The sequence below is a fragment of the Aquarana catesbeiana genome, linkage group LG01, assembly GCF_042186555.1.
Source record: "Aquarana catesbeiana isolate 2022-GZ linkage group LG01, ASM4218655v1, whole genome shotgun sequence".
Taxonomy (NCBI): domain Eukaryota; kingdom Metazoa; phylum Chordata; class Amphibia; order Anura; family Ranidae; genus Aquarana; species Aquarana catesbeiana.
The window spans coordinates 891498566-891513792 of NC_133324.1; the positions used below are offsets into that span (position 1 = coordinate 891498566).

Genomic DNA, 15227 nt, shown 5'->3' on the forward strand with positions numbered 1-15227 from the left:
TTCTACCCATCCCCCCCCCTTCCTCGCCTAACCCCCCCCAAGACCGTGCGTTCCCTCCTACCCCCCCCTTCTCTCCCTGTCTTTATCTGTTCCCTCTGTTTCAACTTCCGATGTCGTTTAGCTGTTGATCTCTAGGTCTCTTTTTTTTTTTTTTTTTTTCCCTGCCTAGGCTGTCCATATTTCTGCCGCTCTCAGGGACATTTTAAACTCTTCCCACCTTTTCCATTTTTCCTCGAAGGCGCCCATTTTCAACCCCTCACTATATCTTAAATATTCTAGGTTGTGTATTTCATTAACTTTCTCTAGCCAATCCTTCATAGCGGGTCTCTCTGTTCTTCTCCAGTATTTGGGTATCAAGCTTTTGGCCGCGTCTAAAAGATGCGGCAGTAACGTTCTCAGATAGGCTTTATTGGACATTTCGCTCAGGTGAAATAGGCATACCCAGGGGTCGTCTAGGATATTGATCCCTGTTATGTCCTTGATAAATCCCCTCACCTCTGTCCAAAATATTTTTATTGTCGGGCATTGCCACCAGATATGGGCCATTGATCCCACCTCCTCGCACCCCCTCCAGCAATATTGTGGGGGTCCGTTCTGGAATTTGTTCAGGCGTTCTGGGGTTAAGTACATCCTGGTTAGGCATCTGTAGTTCAACTCCAGAATTTTACTATTGACTGACGTAGCTGCTGCTCTACTTAAGATCAATGACCCCTCTAGGGGGGTAAGCTCCCTCCCCAACTCCTTCTCCCACTTCTTTATAAAAGAGGGGGTTTCCGTGTTCCCTAGTCCTATCAGTAATCTATATGTCTGGGAGAACCCCCCCTTCCTGTCTTTATCCAGGCACATTTTCTCTAGTGGGCGTAGGTTTCCCATTGATCTAATTGGTTTTGGGAGGGATCTGATAAACTGACTCAATTGGTTGTACCGCCAGGTATTTATTACCAGCAAACTTCTTTTTTCCCTTAATTCTTGATATGTGCATATTTTGTTCTGTTGCATAACATCTTTTAACTGTATATTTTCATCTAATAGCCAGCTCCCAAACCACTCCCCCCTCCCTGGTGCAAAGTATGCTGAATCCTTAAGTGACATTAAAGGGGAGTTATATCCCCAGTGCTCCTTCTTGTGAACCTTATCCCATATCTTTAGTGCGTGTTTAGTGATCTCGTGCGTTTCAAAACTGAATTCTCTTAAATGTGGGGGTATCCAGATTATTCTATTCAACCTTACATCACTAATCTCCCTCTCCATTTTCACCCAGTGTTTATCTGCTTTATTTTTTACCCAATCAATTACTCTGGCTAGAGCTATAGCTTCATAGTACTTACTCACATCTGGTGCTCCCCATCCCCCGTGGCCCTTCACTTTTGTCAATTGTGTGAATTTTAAACGTGGTGTTTTCCCTCTCCAGATGAACCTTAGAAAAATTGATTGGAGTTTTCTTAAGTATGCCTGTGGAAGTGCCACTGGCAGCATTTGCATTGTATAGGTAATTTTTGGCAGTATAACCATTTTATAAATATTTATTCTCCCTCCCCAGGACAATTGTCCTAAGTGAATTCTACTTAGTTCTTGCTTAATCTCATTAAGAAGTGGTATGAAGTTGGCGTGGAAAAGCGTCTCATACGAGGTTGTGATCTTAATCCCTAGGTAGTTTAACTCCTTTTGCCCCCATAAAAAGGGGAAGTGCTTCTGATATGAATGATCTCTAGATTTACTGATGTTAAAGGTTAATGTTTCCGATTTGTTCGGGTTTATTTTAAAATTAGAAAGCTTACCGTACTCTAATAGGGTTGACATTATGTTTGGAAGGGATATCCTTGGGCGTGATATATATAAGAGGATATCGTCCGCGAATGCGGCTAGTTTGTATTGGTCCTTGCCTATCGTTACCCCACTAATGTCCGGGCACCGCCTGATCGTCTCTAATAGGGGCTCTAGTGATAATACGAACAAGACGGGGGAGAGCGGGCACCCCTGTCTCGTCCCATTATACATCTCGAACGGCTCTGACAGGACTCCGTTTATTCTTACTCTAGCAGTGGGTCCCGAATATAATGCCCCTATTCTTCTCCGTATCTTGGTCCCGAAACCCATCTCTTCTAGTGTACCCATCATGAAGTCCCAGTCTACCCTATCAAACGCTTTCTCAGCGTCTATTGACAAGAGTAGACTTGGGACTTCACTTTTCTTCATCTGCTGTGCCACCAGGAGGGTCTTAATGCTGTTGTCCCTGCCTTGTCGGCCAGACACGAACCCGACCTGATCTGGGTGCACTATCCTTTCTATTATGGGTTTTAGTCGGTCCGCGATTACCTTAGCATAAATTTTCGTGTCGACGTTTAGGAGAGAGATCGGCCTGTAGCTTGAGCACACTGTGTTGTCTTTGCCTTCCTTTGGGATAACTGCTATTATGGCTTCTAAGGCTTCTTTTCTCAGTTCCCCTTTTTCCCCGGCGTCATTCATATAGGAGCACATTTTTGGTATTAGAAGGTCCTGGTATTTTTTAATAGTAGAGCACCGTCAGTCCATCCGGACCTGGGCTCTTTCCCGTTTGCAACCCTTTGAGCGCTTTCCTCACTTCAAGTGCCGTGTATGGGGCTTCCAAGTTAGTTTGTTTATTTTCTGAAAGTTTAACCAGGCCACTGTCTTCTAAATATTTTTTGATTTTCCCTTGCTTTTCTACCCTCTCTTCAGTACTAATTTTTTTATTTATCGCATACAGTCCCCCGTAAAACTCCTGGAAGGTTCTAGCGATGTCTTTGTCTTTATAGGCCGTCTCACCTGATTTGGTTCTTATTTTATCGATATAATTATTATTTTTCTTTTTACTTAGGACTCTAGCCAAGAGCCTCCCGGGTCTATTGCCCCCTATATATCTTTCTTTCTTTACCCGGTTATATACCTTACGGTTGTCAATTTCTATGAGCTCTCGCATGGCCTCTCTTTTTTTATGTAAATCTACCAATATCTCGTCTTCTCCCGTTTGCTTATGTCGTTGTTCCAACTCACGGATACTTTTCTGTATGACTATTCTTTCCTTGGCCTCCTTTTTCTTTCTTTCTGAGCCCGCTTTTATTAAGATGCCTCTAATAAAGGGTTTATGGGCCTCCCAAACTACAGCTTCTGGAGTTTCCTCAACCGAATTGGTTTTAAAGTAGAATTCTAGTCCCTCTTTAATGCGCTGGTCTATGTCTCTATCGTGCAGTAAGTCCTCATTTATTCTCCAGCTGCTGGGAGGTTGGCCTCCTTTAACCGCTTTCCATAGAAGGCTCACTGGCGCATGGTCGGAGAATGTAATCGACCCTATTCTTGTGGCTTCTACCTCGTCCGCATACCTATGTTCCACCAGAAAGAAATCTAGCCTAGAGTACGTCGAGTGTACGTGGGAGTAATAGGAATAGTCTCTATTATTCGGGTGCTGCAACCTCCAAATGTCTAACAGTTGATATTGATGCAACTTCCTTTTAAGTTTGTTCATCCATATCCCTCCGGTCCCACGGACACACGACGTAATATCCTTCCCTGGATCAAGGCATATATTAAAGTCTCCTGCAATGATGGTCCTCCCCTTTTTAAAGCTTTCCAACTTTGCAAGGGTGCCCCATAGGAACCCCCCAGGATTAGTGTTTGGGCAATAGATGTTTGCCAGCGTGCATTCCACCCCATTAAGCTTGCCCCTGAGGAATAGGAACCGTCCCTCGGGGTCAATCATTCTTCCATCAACACCAAACCTAATGTTTTTAGCAAAGCCTATCGCTATACCCTTTGAGCTCCTAACTGGTGTGTCCCCATATTCCCAGTTTGGGAACTCCCTCGAGCGTATTCTTTGATTCCTACCCACGAGGAAGTGCGTCTCCTGGAGGAAGACTACCTCCGCTTTGAGAAACCTCAGCTCCCCAACTATGTTTGCGCACTTCGCGGGAGAGTTGATGCCCCTACGGTTATATGAGATTAAGTTTATCCCGGCCATACTATTGGCGCACCTCCTCGTCGGCTAAACCTCTCTTTCAACTCTGGAGAGCGGGGAACAGTGCCACGCCAACCGGTCTTGCCCTTACCCTCCTCCTCCCCCCCCCTCCCCCATCCCCCCCTTTCATCCCCCCCACCTCCCTCCTCCCCCCTTCCCCTTGGGGTAACGGACCTTCGCCTGGCCCTCTTAACCGTGGCCCCACTGACTCCTCCTGGCCCCCCGGTTCTCCCCCTAGAGGTTGAGCTCGGGGGAACCATCATTGGATCTGCCTGCTTTCCCCTGAGTACCCGACTCCCGCCCTCCACCCCACTCCCCCTCACCCCCCCTAGAACCCACACCCGCCAACCCTCCCCCCGCCATTCTCGCTCCCCTTTTTTTTTTTCCCCACTCACTTTCTTCGTCCCTTCTTTCTCTCTTTTTTTTTTCCTTTTTATTTATGCGCATATTACAGTCCTGTGTCTCCTAATTACGGTCGCCTCATATTAGTAACTGGTTTCCAGGCAGGTATCCCCTCCCTATTCTCTTGGGTTTCGGATTTTTCCCACCACCCCGGAATTTCCACCAGTGGCACTTCCAGGCGTTGGCAGAATTTTTGTGTCTCTTCTGGGAACCTAAGTGTCGCCGAGCGGCCCTCCTTGTGTCCAGTCAGACATGCCGGGAAGCCCCATGAGTATTGAACATCGTTTGCTTTGAGATGGACTAGAAGTGGCTTGAGGGTTCTTCTCCTGGCTAGCGTCTCTGCAGATAGATCTGGGAAGATCTGTAAGCTTTCCTCACCGTATTTCACTTGTTGGTTTGCTCTTATACTTGCTTTGATCTTTTCTTTGTCTTGGAAATTGTGAAATCGGACAATTACATCTCGCGGAACATCTCCCCTGATCTCCGCTGGCTTCCTTATCCTGTGGGCCCGATCTAGCTTGATCTTAGATCTGTTTTCAGTTGGATCCAAGCGATCTCCAAAAATTTGATCTATTATTTCTTGGAGGTTTTCTTTCCCCCCTTCCTTTTCGGGAAGACCTCTTATCCTCAAGTTCTTCCTCCTGTTACGGTTCTCCTGGTCTTCGAGTCTGTACCGGAGGTTCCTTTGTTCTCTTTGAATTTCTTCCATTTGCTGTTTGAGGGCTTTTATCTCCGTTCCCTGGGTGTCTGTTGTTGTTTCCAACTCTTCCACTCTTTTTAATGTATGGCCCATGTCCTGTCGGATTGCTCCGATCTCGCTTTTGATAATTGCTTCTAGCCTTGCGAACATTTCTGCCATCTCCCTTTTTGTTGCTATTTGGTTCTCTTCCTGGGGGGCCTCTGCAGTCTCTGCCCTTGTCTCTGTGCTTAGAGTATTGGAATCCATCTCCGCTAACTGTCTTCGTGTACTGACTTTAGGTAAGGGTTCAGGGGTTTTGCATTTAGAGCCGCCAGCCTTCCCTGGGCTCCCTTTGTTCCCATCCTGGACCATGTATTTCCTTATAGCGCCCGGGCTCACACTGGTTCTATTACTACTATTGCTATTAGCCATATTGGCCGCTACCGCTTTCCCTCCCCTTCCCTTCATTATGCTGTTAACCCTGTGGTTCCTGCGGGGTAAATATATGTGTCCTTCCGGCGTGGTTCCCTATGTATTGGTACACTCTGTATTCTTCCCCTCACCAGAACAGTTTGCAGTCACTAATGGGCTACTTTCTTCTGGGGTCCCTTCCCCTTCGGGACGAGTGTTTTTTGTATGCCCCTGATCTTTCTAAAGGTAGCTCTTACTCCTTGTAGTGGGGCAGTGCCCTTACTGTACTTTTGAGTCCCTGATGAGGGGAGAGCGGTGGGTCCAGGAAGAGGTAGATGGGGGAGGGCGGGGGCGATCGGGGGAAGGAGGGAGGGATACCCTCCGACTCGGTGACCCTCCAGTAGGCAATTTCTACAAGTCCACAAATCCTGCCGGTCAGCCTCCTTCCACCACCATAGTCCCCGCAAATCCCGTTCTCGGTTATTGTCAGGGGAGCGTTTTATGCTTTAGCTGACCGCACTGACATACACAAAGTTTACAAGAAATGACCACTTTTAAACTGCGTGAGGCGGGTTAGCTTTGGTTACAGCTTGTGGGAACCCGTTCTGTTAAACATTTGTAAAACTGTGAGGCTGACTACGGATGCTTTGTCGCTGAATAAGATCAATTATGGAACATAGAAAGGTAATTGCCGTCAATAGAAGGGGTGATTAGCATTAGCATATTCTCAGAGTTATAATATTACTTTTCATGATTTTAGACTGTAGATCCCAGTCCCTTGCAGAGAGGGGAAATCTCACAGGTTGTTTGAGAAAAGAAGGAAGGCACTTACCCCCTCAGTCAAATTTTAAACGGTCTTACCAAGCTCTTTTTTTTTTTTTCCTTTTCCTCCTTCTTCCCGTGTCAGCTGCTTCTGCGAGCGGTACAGCCCTTCAGTTCGATTCTCACGCGGCTTGGCTGCTGTCTGCTTCCTTTGCCTCCCGGCTTGTCTGCACTTGCCAGGGGAGCATTTGGTGTGGCTGGGGGGTTCGTCCCGGGTATCATACGGGGGATTAGTGGGGGATAAGCGGCGGCACGGCGAGGGTCATCGAGCTCCTGGGCTCCCTGATTCCAACACAGGGGGGGGTGGACGGATCTACCGAGGGGACAGGGTTGCTCTCAGCCACACGCCGGAGCTGGGGGTGGAGACGTCCGGCATCCCGGGCTCAGCAGCTGGTCCAATTAGCCACCCCCCCAAGCACCTTGTTGATGGGGAAATCGAGCGATTTTCTTTCCAGCAACCCTTGGTTGCAGGAAAGAAATTTGCTCGGTCTATGGCTGGCCTTAGGCAATAAAAATCACACACACATACACCCCTAGGTTGAACTGGATGGACCTCTGTCTTTTTTTCAACCTTATAAACCACGTAACTCTATACTGTATCTGTTTGATAAGTGGTAAAATACCAGCTTACCCAATCAGAAACTCAGAGCTGTCCTGTGCGCACATCTTGTGTTATCTAAGGGAACCTAAATAGCCCTCCTAGTCCTTTTTTTTTTTTTTTTTTTTTTGAGACTACAGCTCAATTAGCAAAAGCAAAATGATCTCAGAAAAAGACACCCGGACAGGGCTGACACCATTCAGGCCACAAAAATGCTGTGTAATGTCAGCCCATAACAGTATTTTTCTGTACTTGCAGTGCTAAAATATGAAGGAATATGCATAATGTATTGCAGAGATGTGCGCAGTCATATTGGAACAGGAAGGGGCCATCACCAAACTATTCCCACAAAGTTGGGAGCATGAAATTGACCAAAATGTCTTGGTATGCTGACACCTTAAGAGTTCCCTTCACTGGAACTAAGGGGCCAAGCCCAACCCCTGAAAAGCAACCCCAAATAATAATCCCCCCTCCACCAAATGATTTGGACCAGTGCACAAAGCAAGGTCCATAAAGACATGGAGCGAGTTTGGGGTGGAGGAACTTGACTGGCTTGCACAGAGCCCTGACCTCAACCCGATAGAACACCTTTGGGATGAATTAGAGTGGAGACTGCGAGCCAGGCCTTCTCATCCACATCAGTGCCTGACCTCACAAATGTGCTTCTGGAAGAATGGTCAAACATTCCCATAGACACACTCCTAAACTTTGTGGGCAGCCTTCCCAGAGGAGTTGAAGCTGTTATAGCTGTAAAGGGTGGGCCAACTCAATATTGAACCCTACGGACTAAGACTGGGATGCCATTAAAGTTCATGTGTGTGTAAAGGTAATATATTGTATGTTTTATTTGCCCTGACATACCTGATAAAGACTAACATTTATTTTTTTTATTTTTTTTATTTATAATGTATGTCATTTTAGGTAGTTGCACATTTTAAGATTCATAAATATTCCAGTAGAATACATTAAAAGAAAAGATTTTCTGCAGCTCAGATGCACTTTATTGTCTCTTTACACCCCTGGTATGAAGACCTCAATTTTCTAGAAAATGAACGTTCTGTGACTGATGAATGCATTGATCCCGCACAGATCTACACTCGGGGATACACTTGGAGATCTGGTCAGCCGGAGGCTCTAATAGGCTTCATGTACTCGGGACGTTTCTCAACCTCTCCTGAACGCTGGAACATCACAGCTAGTAATACATGTTTAAAAATGTGTGTTGAGCAGCGTTTAGCCGTGTTTGTATTCAGAAGCATTTACTAAAGATAACCTCAGGAGATCCTCTCAAATGATTAGAAAGCACTAAAAACAAGTATTTATATGTCAGCCATTCTGTGAGAGAACTGCTGAGAAAGCAGTGTGCTTGTAGCTAGCTGTTATTTTTTGGTTGGTTTGTTATTATGGACCCCATGATGAGCATGTGTGAGGAAATGTTCCTGATGTTGCTATTGTTGAGGCTCCAAAGATGTAGACAATTGCGTGAGAGGACCAGAGTTCATCGCTACTGGACACATCCATTGATGGCTCAATGCATGTCCACAGGATACTTTTCTAATATGTATGTTCAGCTGTTACCCAGAGAAATTTTTACACGCATGTCAATTACCACCTTTGACGTTCTCTTGGAAAAGACCCCGAGGAACGTCTGTTGGTGGCTCTCAACTTCAGCGTCAAGTAATGCAAGTCGTGTATTGTACAGCATAATTGGATGATAAGGGGAATATCACATGGTATATCAAGCTTGCAGGGAGTGAAAATTTAGCTTTTGGTGTGTTTTTAGCATTTTCCAGGCTCAAAAGTAAAAATAAAATGTTTCCCTTTAAAAACGCTTCTAGATGAAAACACGCCTAAACGCGGGCAGCCGCATTTAGCGCTTGAAATGCCTCTAAACACAGCTTCTGAACGCAAAAAAGTTCCAAAAAAAGCCTAGAAATGACTATAAGACCCCTTTCACGCTGAGGCGTTTTTGTGACGTTTTAGCACTAGAAATAACGCTATTGAAGCGCTCATAAAACGCTCCCCATGCATCTCACGACCCTGTGTACATGTACTGATAAGATAACAGAGGGGAGTTCAGGAGCAGTTGAAAAAAAATGCCCAACTGCTCCTAAACGTCCGTTTACCAGCAGCAGTGTACATGAGGCCTAAGGCTTAATGTACACGGGGCGTTTTTACAACCTCTCCTGAACGATTTAACTTGACAGATAATAACCCACGTTTAAAACGTCCGTTTTGCCGCGTCCACATGCCGTGTTTAGCGACCTTTTGCCGCGTTTGCGTTTAGAAGCGTTTGAAAAAAAATGTTTTTATTTTTTCAAAATAGCCAAAAATGAAAAATGCCTGTAAACGAAACGTGGCTAAAAGCGAGTTACCACGTTTAGCCGCGCTTGGCGTCTGAAACGTCAGAAACTTCGGTGCCTGAACTAATTTTTTTGCCTTCAAAGAAAAGCCTCTAAATGCAAATGCCTAAAAATTGACATTAAACAAACCTGTGTACATGTACACATAAGATAACATTGGATGAGGTCAGGGGCAGCTGAAAAAAGCATCCAACTGCCTCTGAATGTCAGTTTACCAGCAGCAGTGTACATGAGGCCTAATAAAGGTGCCCTATTTTTTTTACATTACAAAACTTAAAAATGATAGCAAATGATGAAAAACCACTAAAAAAATATTTTAAAAACTTGTAATTGCTTGCAATGCTTCACCATTCATATACCCCTAATGAGCCCATGATCCAATCCAATACAGCACTAGCATTGCTGTTAGCCGAAGTAGAATTGGAATTTGACCAATATGTTTGGTAGATTTGAACCAGATGACCCCACCATTGAGCTTCATCCCTGACTTAATCAAACATAGTTGCATGAAATTTAATATCTTAATCAAACATAGTTGCATCTTCTTTTGCAGCATAATAAAATAACAACTGTCACTTTTAATTATCGCAGTCTTATTACGTCATTTCTTTTAGAAACTTAATGACACAGAAGAACAGTTTGTTCTCGAGGTGCTGTCTGGATGCGTACAGTACACAGATCTGCTGGACATCGTTGTTGCTGCTTTTTATGCCAGAGATGGGAAGAATTCTTTAAAGTCAGAGCATGCTTTGTATCTTGGTAAGTGTCCCTGTTACAATGTTACAATATTTACTGTATTAAACCATTGCAACCAAATCTGAGAAAATCCTGAGGCTGCATTCACAGTTTTGACAGGCGATTGTCACACGATTTTGCGTGTCGCATAGGGCTGCCCTGTACGTGTTTGTCACCCTGAAAAGAAGCTCCTTTTTCGGGTGACAAACTTCACACAATTTTGAAAGGTCGCATCGTGTGTGGGGTGCAATTGAAGGATAATGGCACCCGAACACACGCAGTCCAGTGTGCTGCTATTGACATGCAATTTGAGATCAGGGGTGGAATCTCAGCGATTCTGTCTACAATCCCAAATCGCAGCATGCGAACAGGACCTGAATCACACGTGGTGCGTTTTTGGAGCATGCCATGTTTCACAGAGGAATGCTGGGAGTCAGGAATCCAGAAAATGTACCAAAAACATGATATGTGCTTTTGCAAAACGCATACTGCATTTTAAGCTTGGATATGTGTGTATATAGGGATAGGTGATGCTGCCTTTCCACCTAGAGAATGACCCCCGGTGGTGACTAGCTGTGATAGATGTAAGTCCTAATTGGACTTCTGGGTGGTGTGGGCTTAGATAATAAATATCATAAACTGCCGACTAATAGGTTATCTGAAATTTTTTCAGGTACATATAAATGTGATTCCACTAAAAATTAATTGTGATATCGGCAAAAATAACATATAATAATAATTTACAAATTCATACAATAAAATATTGATACCTGTGATAACCTATACATGGGCGTCCGCAGGACGTCAAGCCCTCCCATCAGTGTAGTATGACTGCGGACTCTTTTCCCTGCTCAGTCCAGTCAGGAGAAAGGCGAGCTGCGGGCTGTCAGAGGTTTCCCATGCTCGCCCCTCCTTTCTCCTGTCAGGGAGAAGAGACAGCGGCTCCCACCAGGTCCCTGCCCAGATTCCTGCCCGCTTCATTCCTTCCCCATTGGCCATAACTGAGGGCCAATCAAAGGAGACTAGGAGAGGAGAGCATCATGGGACATGTAGTCCCGAAGATTGGCAGCCCCATTTTCCACAGGAAGGAGGGTACAGCTCGATCTAGAGAGAGATTGAGAGACTGCAGCCTGGAAAAAAGCTGAGGGAGTGAGTGCTACAGGACAAAGAAAGAGGCGTGTGCTGGGCGGAAGCCAGAGAAAGCCACACTGCCCAGCGCCACCAGAGAGAGCCACGCTACCCAGCGCCAGAGAGAGAGCCATGCTACCCAGCGCCAGAGAGAGAGCCACGCTACCCAGTGCCACCAGAGAGAGCCATGCTACCCAGTGCCACCAGAGAGAGACACTCTACCCAGTGCCACCAGAAAGAGAGCCACAGTACCCAGCGCCAGAGAGAGAGCCACGCTACCTAGCGCCACCAGAGAGAGAGCCATGCTACCCAGCACCAGAGAGAGAGCCACGCTACCCAGTGCCACCAGAGAGAGCCACGCTACCCAGTGCCACCAGAGAGAGCCACGCTACCCAGCGCCAGAGAGAGAGCCACGCTACCTAGCACCACCAGAGAGAGAGCCACGCTACCCAGCGCCAGAGAGAGAGCCACACTACCCAGCACCACCAGAGAGAGAGCCACACTACCCAGCGCCAGAGAGAGTGCCACGCTACCTAGCAACACCAGAGAGAGAGCCACGCTACCCAGCGCAAGAGAGAGAGCCACGCTACCCAGCACCACCAGAGAGATAAAGACTGAGCCACTGCCAGGGTACAGACATGCTACACTACTGACAAGAATCGGCCTGCGGAACCCAGAGTGAGCGTTCGTCCAGCCGGAGGGATCACTGCTGTAGTTTTGCTGGGTCTGGTAAGAGGGCCTGTCGGGCATTATCTATTACTTATCCTAGGGACTGTACTACACCTACTGTCTCTGACCATGACAATGTGATAATGACATTGTCGAAAAGGGGCGGCGCATGGGTGACCCTAAAATGATGCCCCCCTCTGAAAAAACTTCTGCGGGCGCCCATGAACCTATACCTCCTCACTTGTGTATAAACTGCTCAGTGCTTAATATATTCAAAGTGTTACGCAATAGAGAATATATATGTATATAAACTCCGCTTGGCTGGAGTTATATGGAGTACATCAAGAAAAGATTCTTATATATGTGATAATGCGCATAGTAGTGAGTAAAGTGAAAAGGCCAATATGTATTCTGCTACATGTTTTTGGTAAAAAGAAAAAATCCCAATAAGTGTATTTTGATTGGTTTGCACAAACGTTATAGCGTCTACAAACTATGGGATATGTACTGGAATTTTAATAAAAATTTTATTTTTTTCATATTAGTAATGACGGTGATCAGAGACTTATAGCAGGACTGCGATATTTTGTGGCAGATAATCTGACACTAACTGACACTTTTGACACTTTGTGGGAACCAGTGATACTAATGCCGCATTCACGTACGACTGGACTAAAACAAGGAAGTTTATAGCCAGTAGCCAATAGCTGCCCTAGCGTCGGTTTTTGTCCGTCGGACTAGCATACAGACGAACTGACTTTTCAACCGGACTCAAGTCCGTCGAAAAGATTTGAAACATGTTTCATTTCTAGGTCCGTCGAACTTTTGGGGAAAAAAAGTCAGCTGGAGCCCACACACGATCGAACTGTCCGACGGACTCCGGTCCGCAGGACCAAGTATGTCGTAAAGTCTGGTCGTGTGTACGCGGCACTATACAGTGATCAGTGCTAAAAATATGTACTGTCACTGTACTAATGACACTGACTGGGAAGGGATTAAAAATCTAGGGTGATGCCTAGCCAGTGTTTTTGTGTACTATGTGTGCTGCTTTTACTAAGGGAAGTGATGGATTTTATTCCCTGATTTACACGGAAAGAAAATCCATCACTTTTCCCCTGTCAGAACAGAGCCCTGTCTTGTTTACATAGGCAGAACCCCGTTTGGTGTCTCTTCCACACTTCCAGTGTCTGGCACCCGATGATCGACTTCTGCTGTGACAAATCACAGCAGAAGCGGCGCATGCACGCGCTCCCCTACCCGTTAGTGCAGAATCGCATATATATATATATATATATATATATATATATATATATATATATATATATGTGATTCTGCACAGCACGGCTGCCCTGTAGCAGTAAATCTGCTATGGGGCAGTCGGCAAGTGGTTAAGGTGATTCAAAATGTAATTGTATTTCTTTAAAATAACAAGCATGTTATACTTACCTCCTCTGTGCAGTAGTTTTGCATAGAACAGCCCCAATCCTCCTCTTCTCTGGTCCCCCAACGGGGCTCCTTGCCCCCCCCCCCCCAGCTGAGCCCGCGAACCCGGAAGCAAGACGGGGGGTGAAAATGGAAGCGGCTGCAGCGCTGCCATCGCGGCGCTGGAACAGCTTCCTTTTAAGGTAAGTTTCACATAATGTGCTAGTATACAATACATGCAAGCACATTATGCCTGCCTTGCAAGAAAAAAAAAAAAACTTCCTGCATTATACAACTGCTTTAACTGTGCGTTAATCTCAGGTAAAGGCTGGACAGTCCAGGAGGTTGATCAGAAATCAAATTCAGAAATATTTTTCTAAGTTCAAAGTTTTCAGATTTCCAGTCTTTGATATTGCTTTTATGTTGTCACAAAATACTTTTTACTTTTACTTCCACAGTGTTGTGTTACATCACCACGTTTAAACTAGAAGAATATGGCATTCAGAGCTTCAGTAGAATTATTAAGAGTCAAGATGTTCCCAAGATGGGCAAGGTAAGTTTTTTTTTTCTTTCTAATTTTAACCACTTCAGCTCCGGAAGGTTTTACCCCCTTCATGACCAGGCCATTTTTTGCTATACAGCACTACAGTAATTGCGTGGTCATGCAACACTGTATCCAAACTAAATTTGTTTAATTTTTCACACAAATAGAGCTTTCTTTTGGTGGTAATTGATCACCTCTGCGGTTTTTATTTTTTATTCTATAAACAAAGAAAGACCAAAAGTTTTGAAAAAAAAAAAAAAAACCCACAATATTTTTTTACTATCCGCTCTAACACATATCCAATAAAAAAATGTAAAAAAACAAATTTCTTCATAAATGTAGGCCAATATGTATTCTGCCTTCGGTTAAAAAAAAAAAAAATTCAATAAGTGTATATAGATTGGTTTGCATGAATGTTATAGCGTCTACAAACTATGGGATATACATTGGGTTTTATTTTTTTATATACTACTAAGGCCTCATGCACACTGGGCATTATAAAAATGCCAGTTGCCGTAGCTGTAGAAGGCTGTAAAATGAGTCCTGCAGCGTTTTTGCAGTAGCGTTTTTCAGTGCTTTTTAGTGTTTTTTTTTTTTAGCAAAACTATAATCCCACAAAAGCTTATGACTCAAAAACACTCAACGCCAAATTTAGTGTTTTTTAGGGTTTTTATTAGAGTTAGAGCATTTTTACAGCTGGAAAAACTCCTCTTCAAACCCACTAGTTTTGTTTTTTTTTTTCCAGCCAGAAAATGCCCCTGTCAGAAAAACTGCTGATAACAGCCTATGTGTGCATGGACACATAGAATAACATGCTGGGAAGTTTACTGGCTGCAGAAAAAAACGCCTGAAGCCAAAAACAGCCGCTGTAAAAACGTCCAGTGTACTTGAGGCCTAATGGTGGTGACTTATAATGGGACTGCGATAGTGCGGTAGGCAATCTGACACTAACTGACACTGGGGGTAACTGACTAACTGCCACTGACATCACCAGTGATGCTAATACAGTGATCAGCGATAATACTTTACACTGTCGCTGTACTAATGACACTGGCTGGGAAGAAGTCAACATCTCGGGTAATCAAGAGGTCAAATGTGTGCCTAACAAGTGTTATGCCCCGTACACATGGTCGGATTTTCCAACGGAAAATGTGTGATAGGACCTTGTTGTCGGAAATTCCGACCGTGTGTGGGCTCCATCACACATTTTCCATCGGATTTTCCGACACACAAAGTTGGAGAGCAGGAGATAAAATTTTCCGACAACAAAATCCGTTGTCGGAAATTCCGATCGTGTGTACACAAATCCGACGGACAAAGTGCCACGCATGCTCAGAATAAATAAAGAGATGAAAGCTATTGGCCACTGCCCCGTTTATAGTCTCGACGTACGTGTTTTACGTTACCGCGTTTAGAACGATCGGATTTTCCAACAACTTTGTGTGACCGTGTGTATGCAAGACAAGTTTGAGCCAACATCCGTC

The 15227-nt window shown here is 44.9% G+C and overlaps 1 protein-coding gene across 1 annotated transcript in view; it reads left to right on the forward strand.

Annotated features, from left to right (window-relative positions):
- CFAP99 (cilia and flagella associated protein 99) overlaps positions 1-15227 on the forward strand; it is a 145887-nt gene that overhangs the window by 19667 nt on the left and 110993 nt on the right. The window contains exons 3-4 of the mRNA XM_073610912.1: positions 9860-10004; positions 13658-13752. Coding sequence (XP_073467013.1) covers positions 9860-10004; positions 13658-13752 — 240 coding nt within the window. The remainder of the gene's footprint in view (positions 1-9859; positions 10005-13657; positions 13753-15227) is intronic.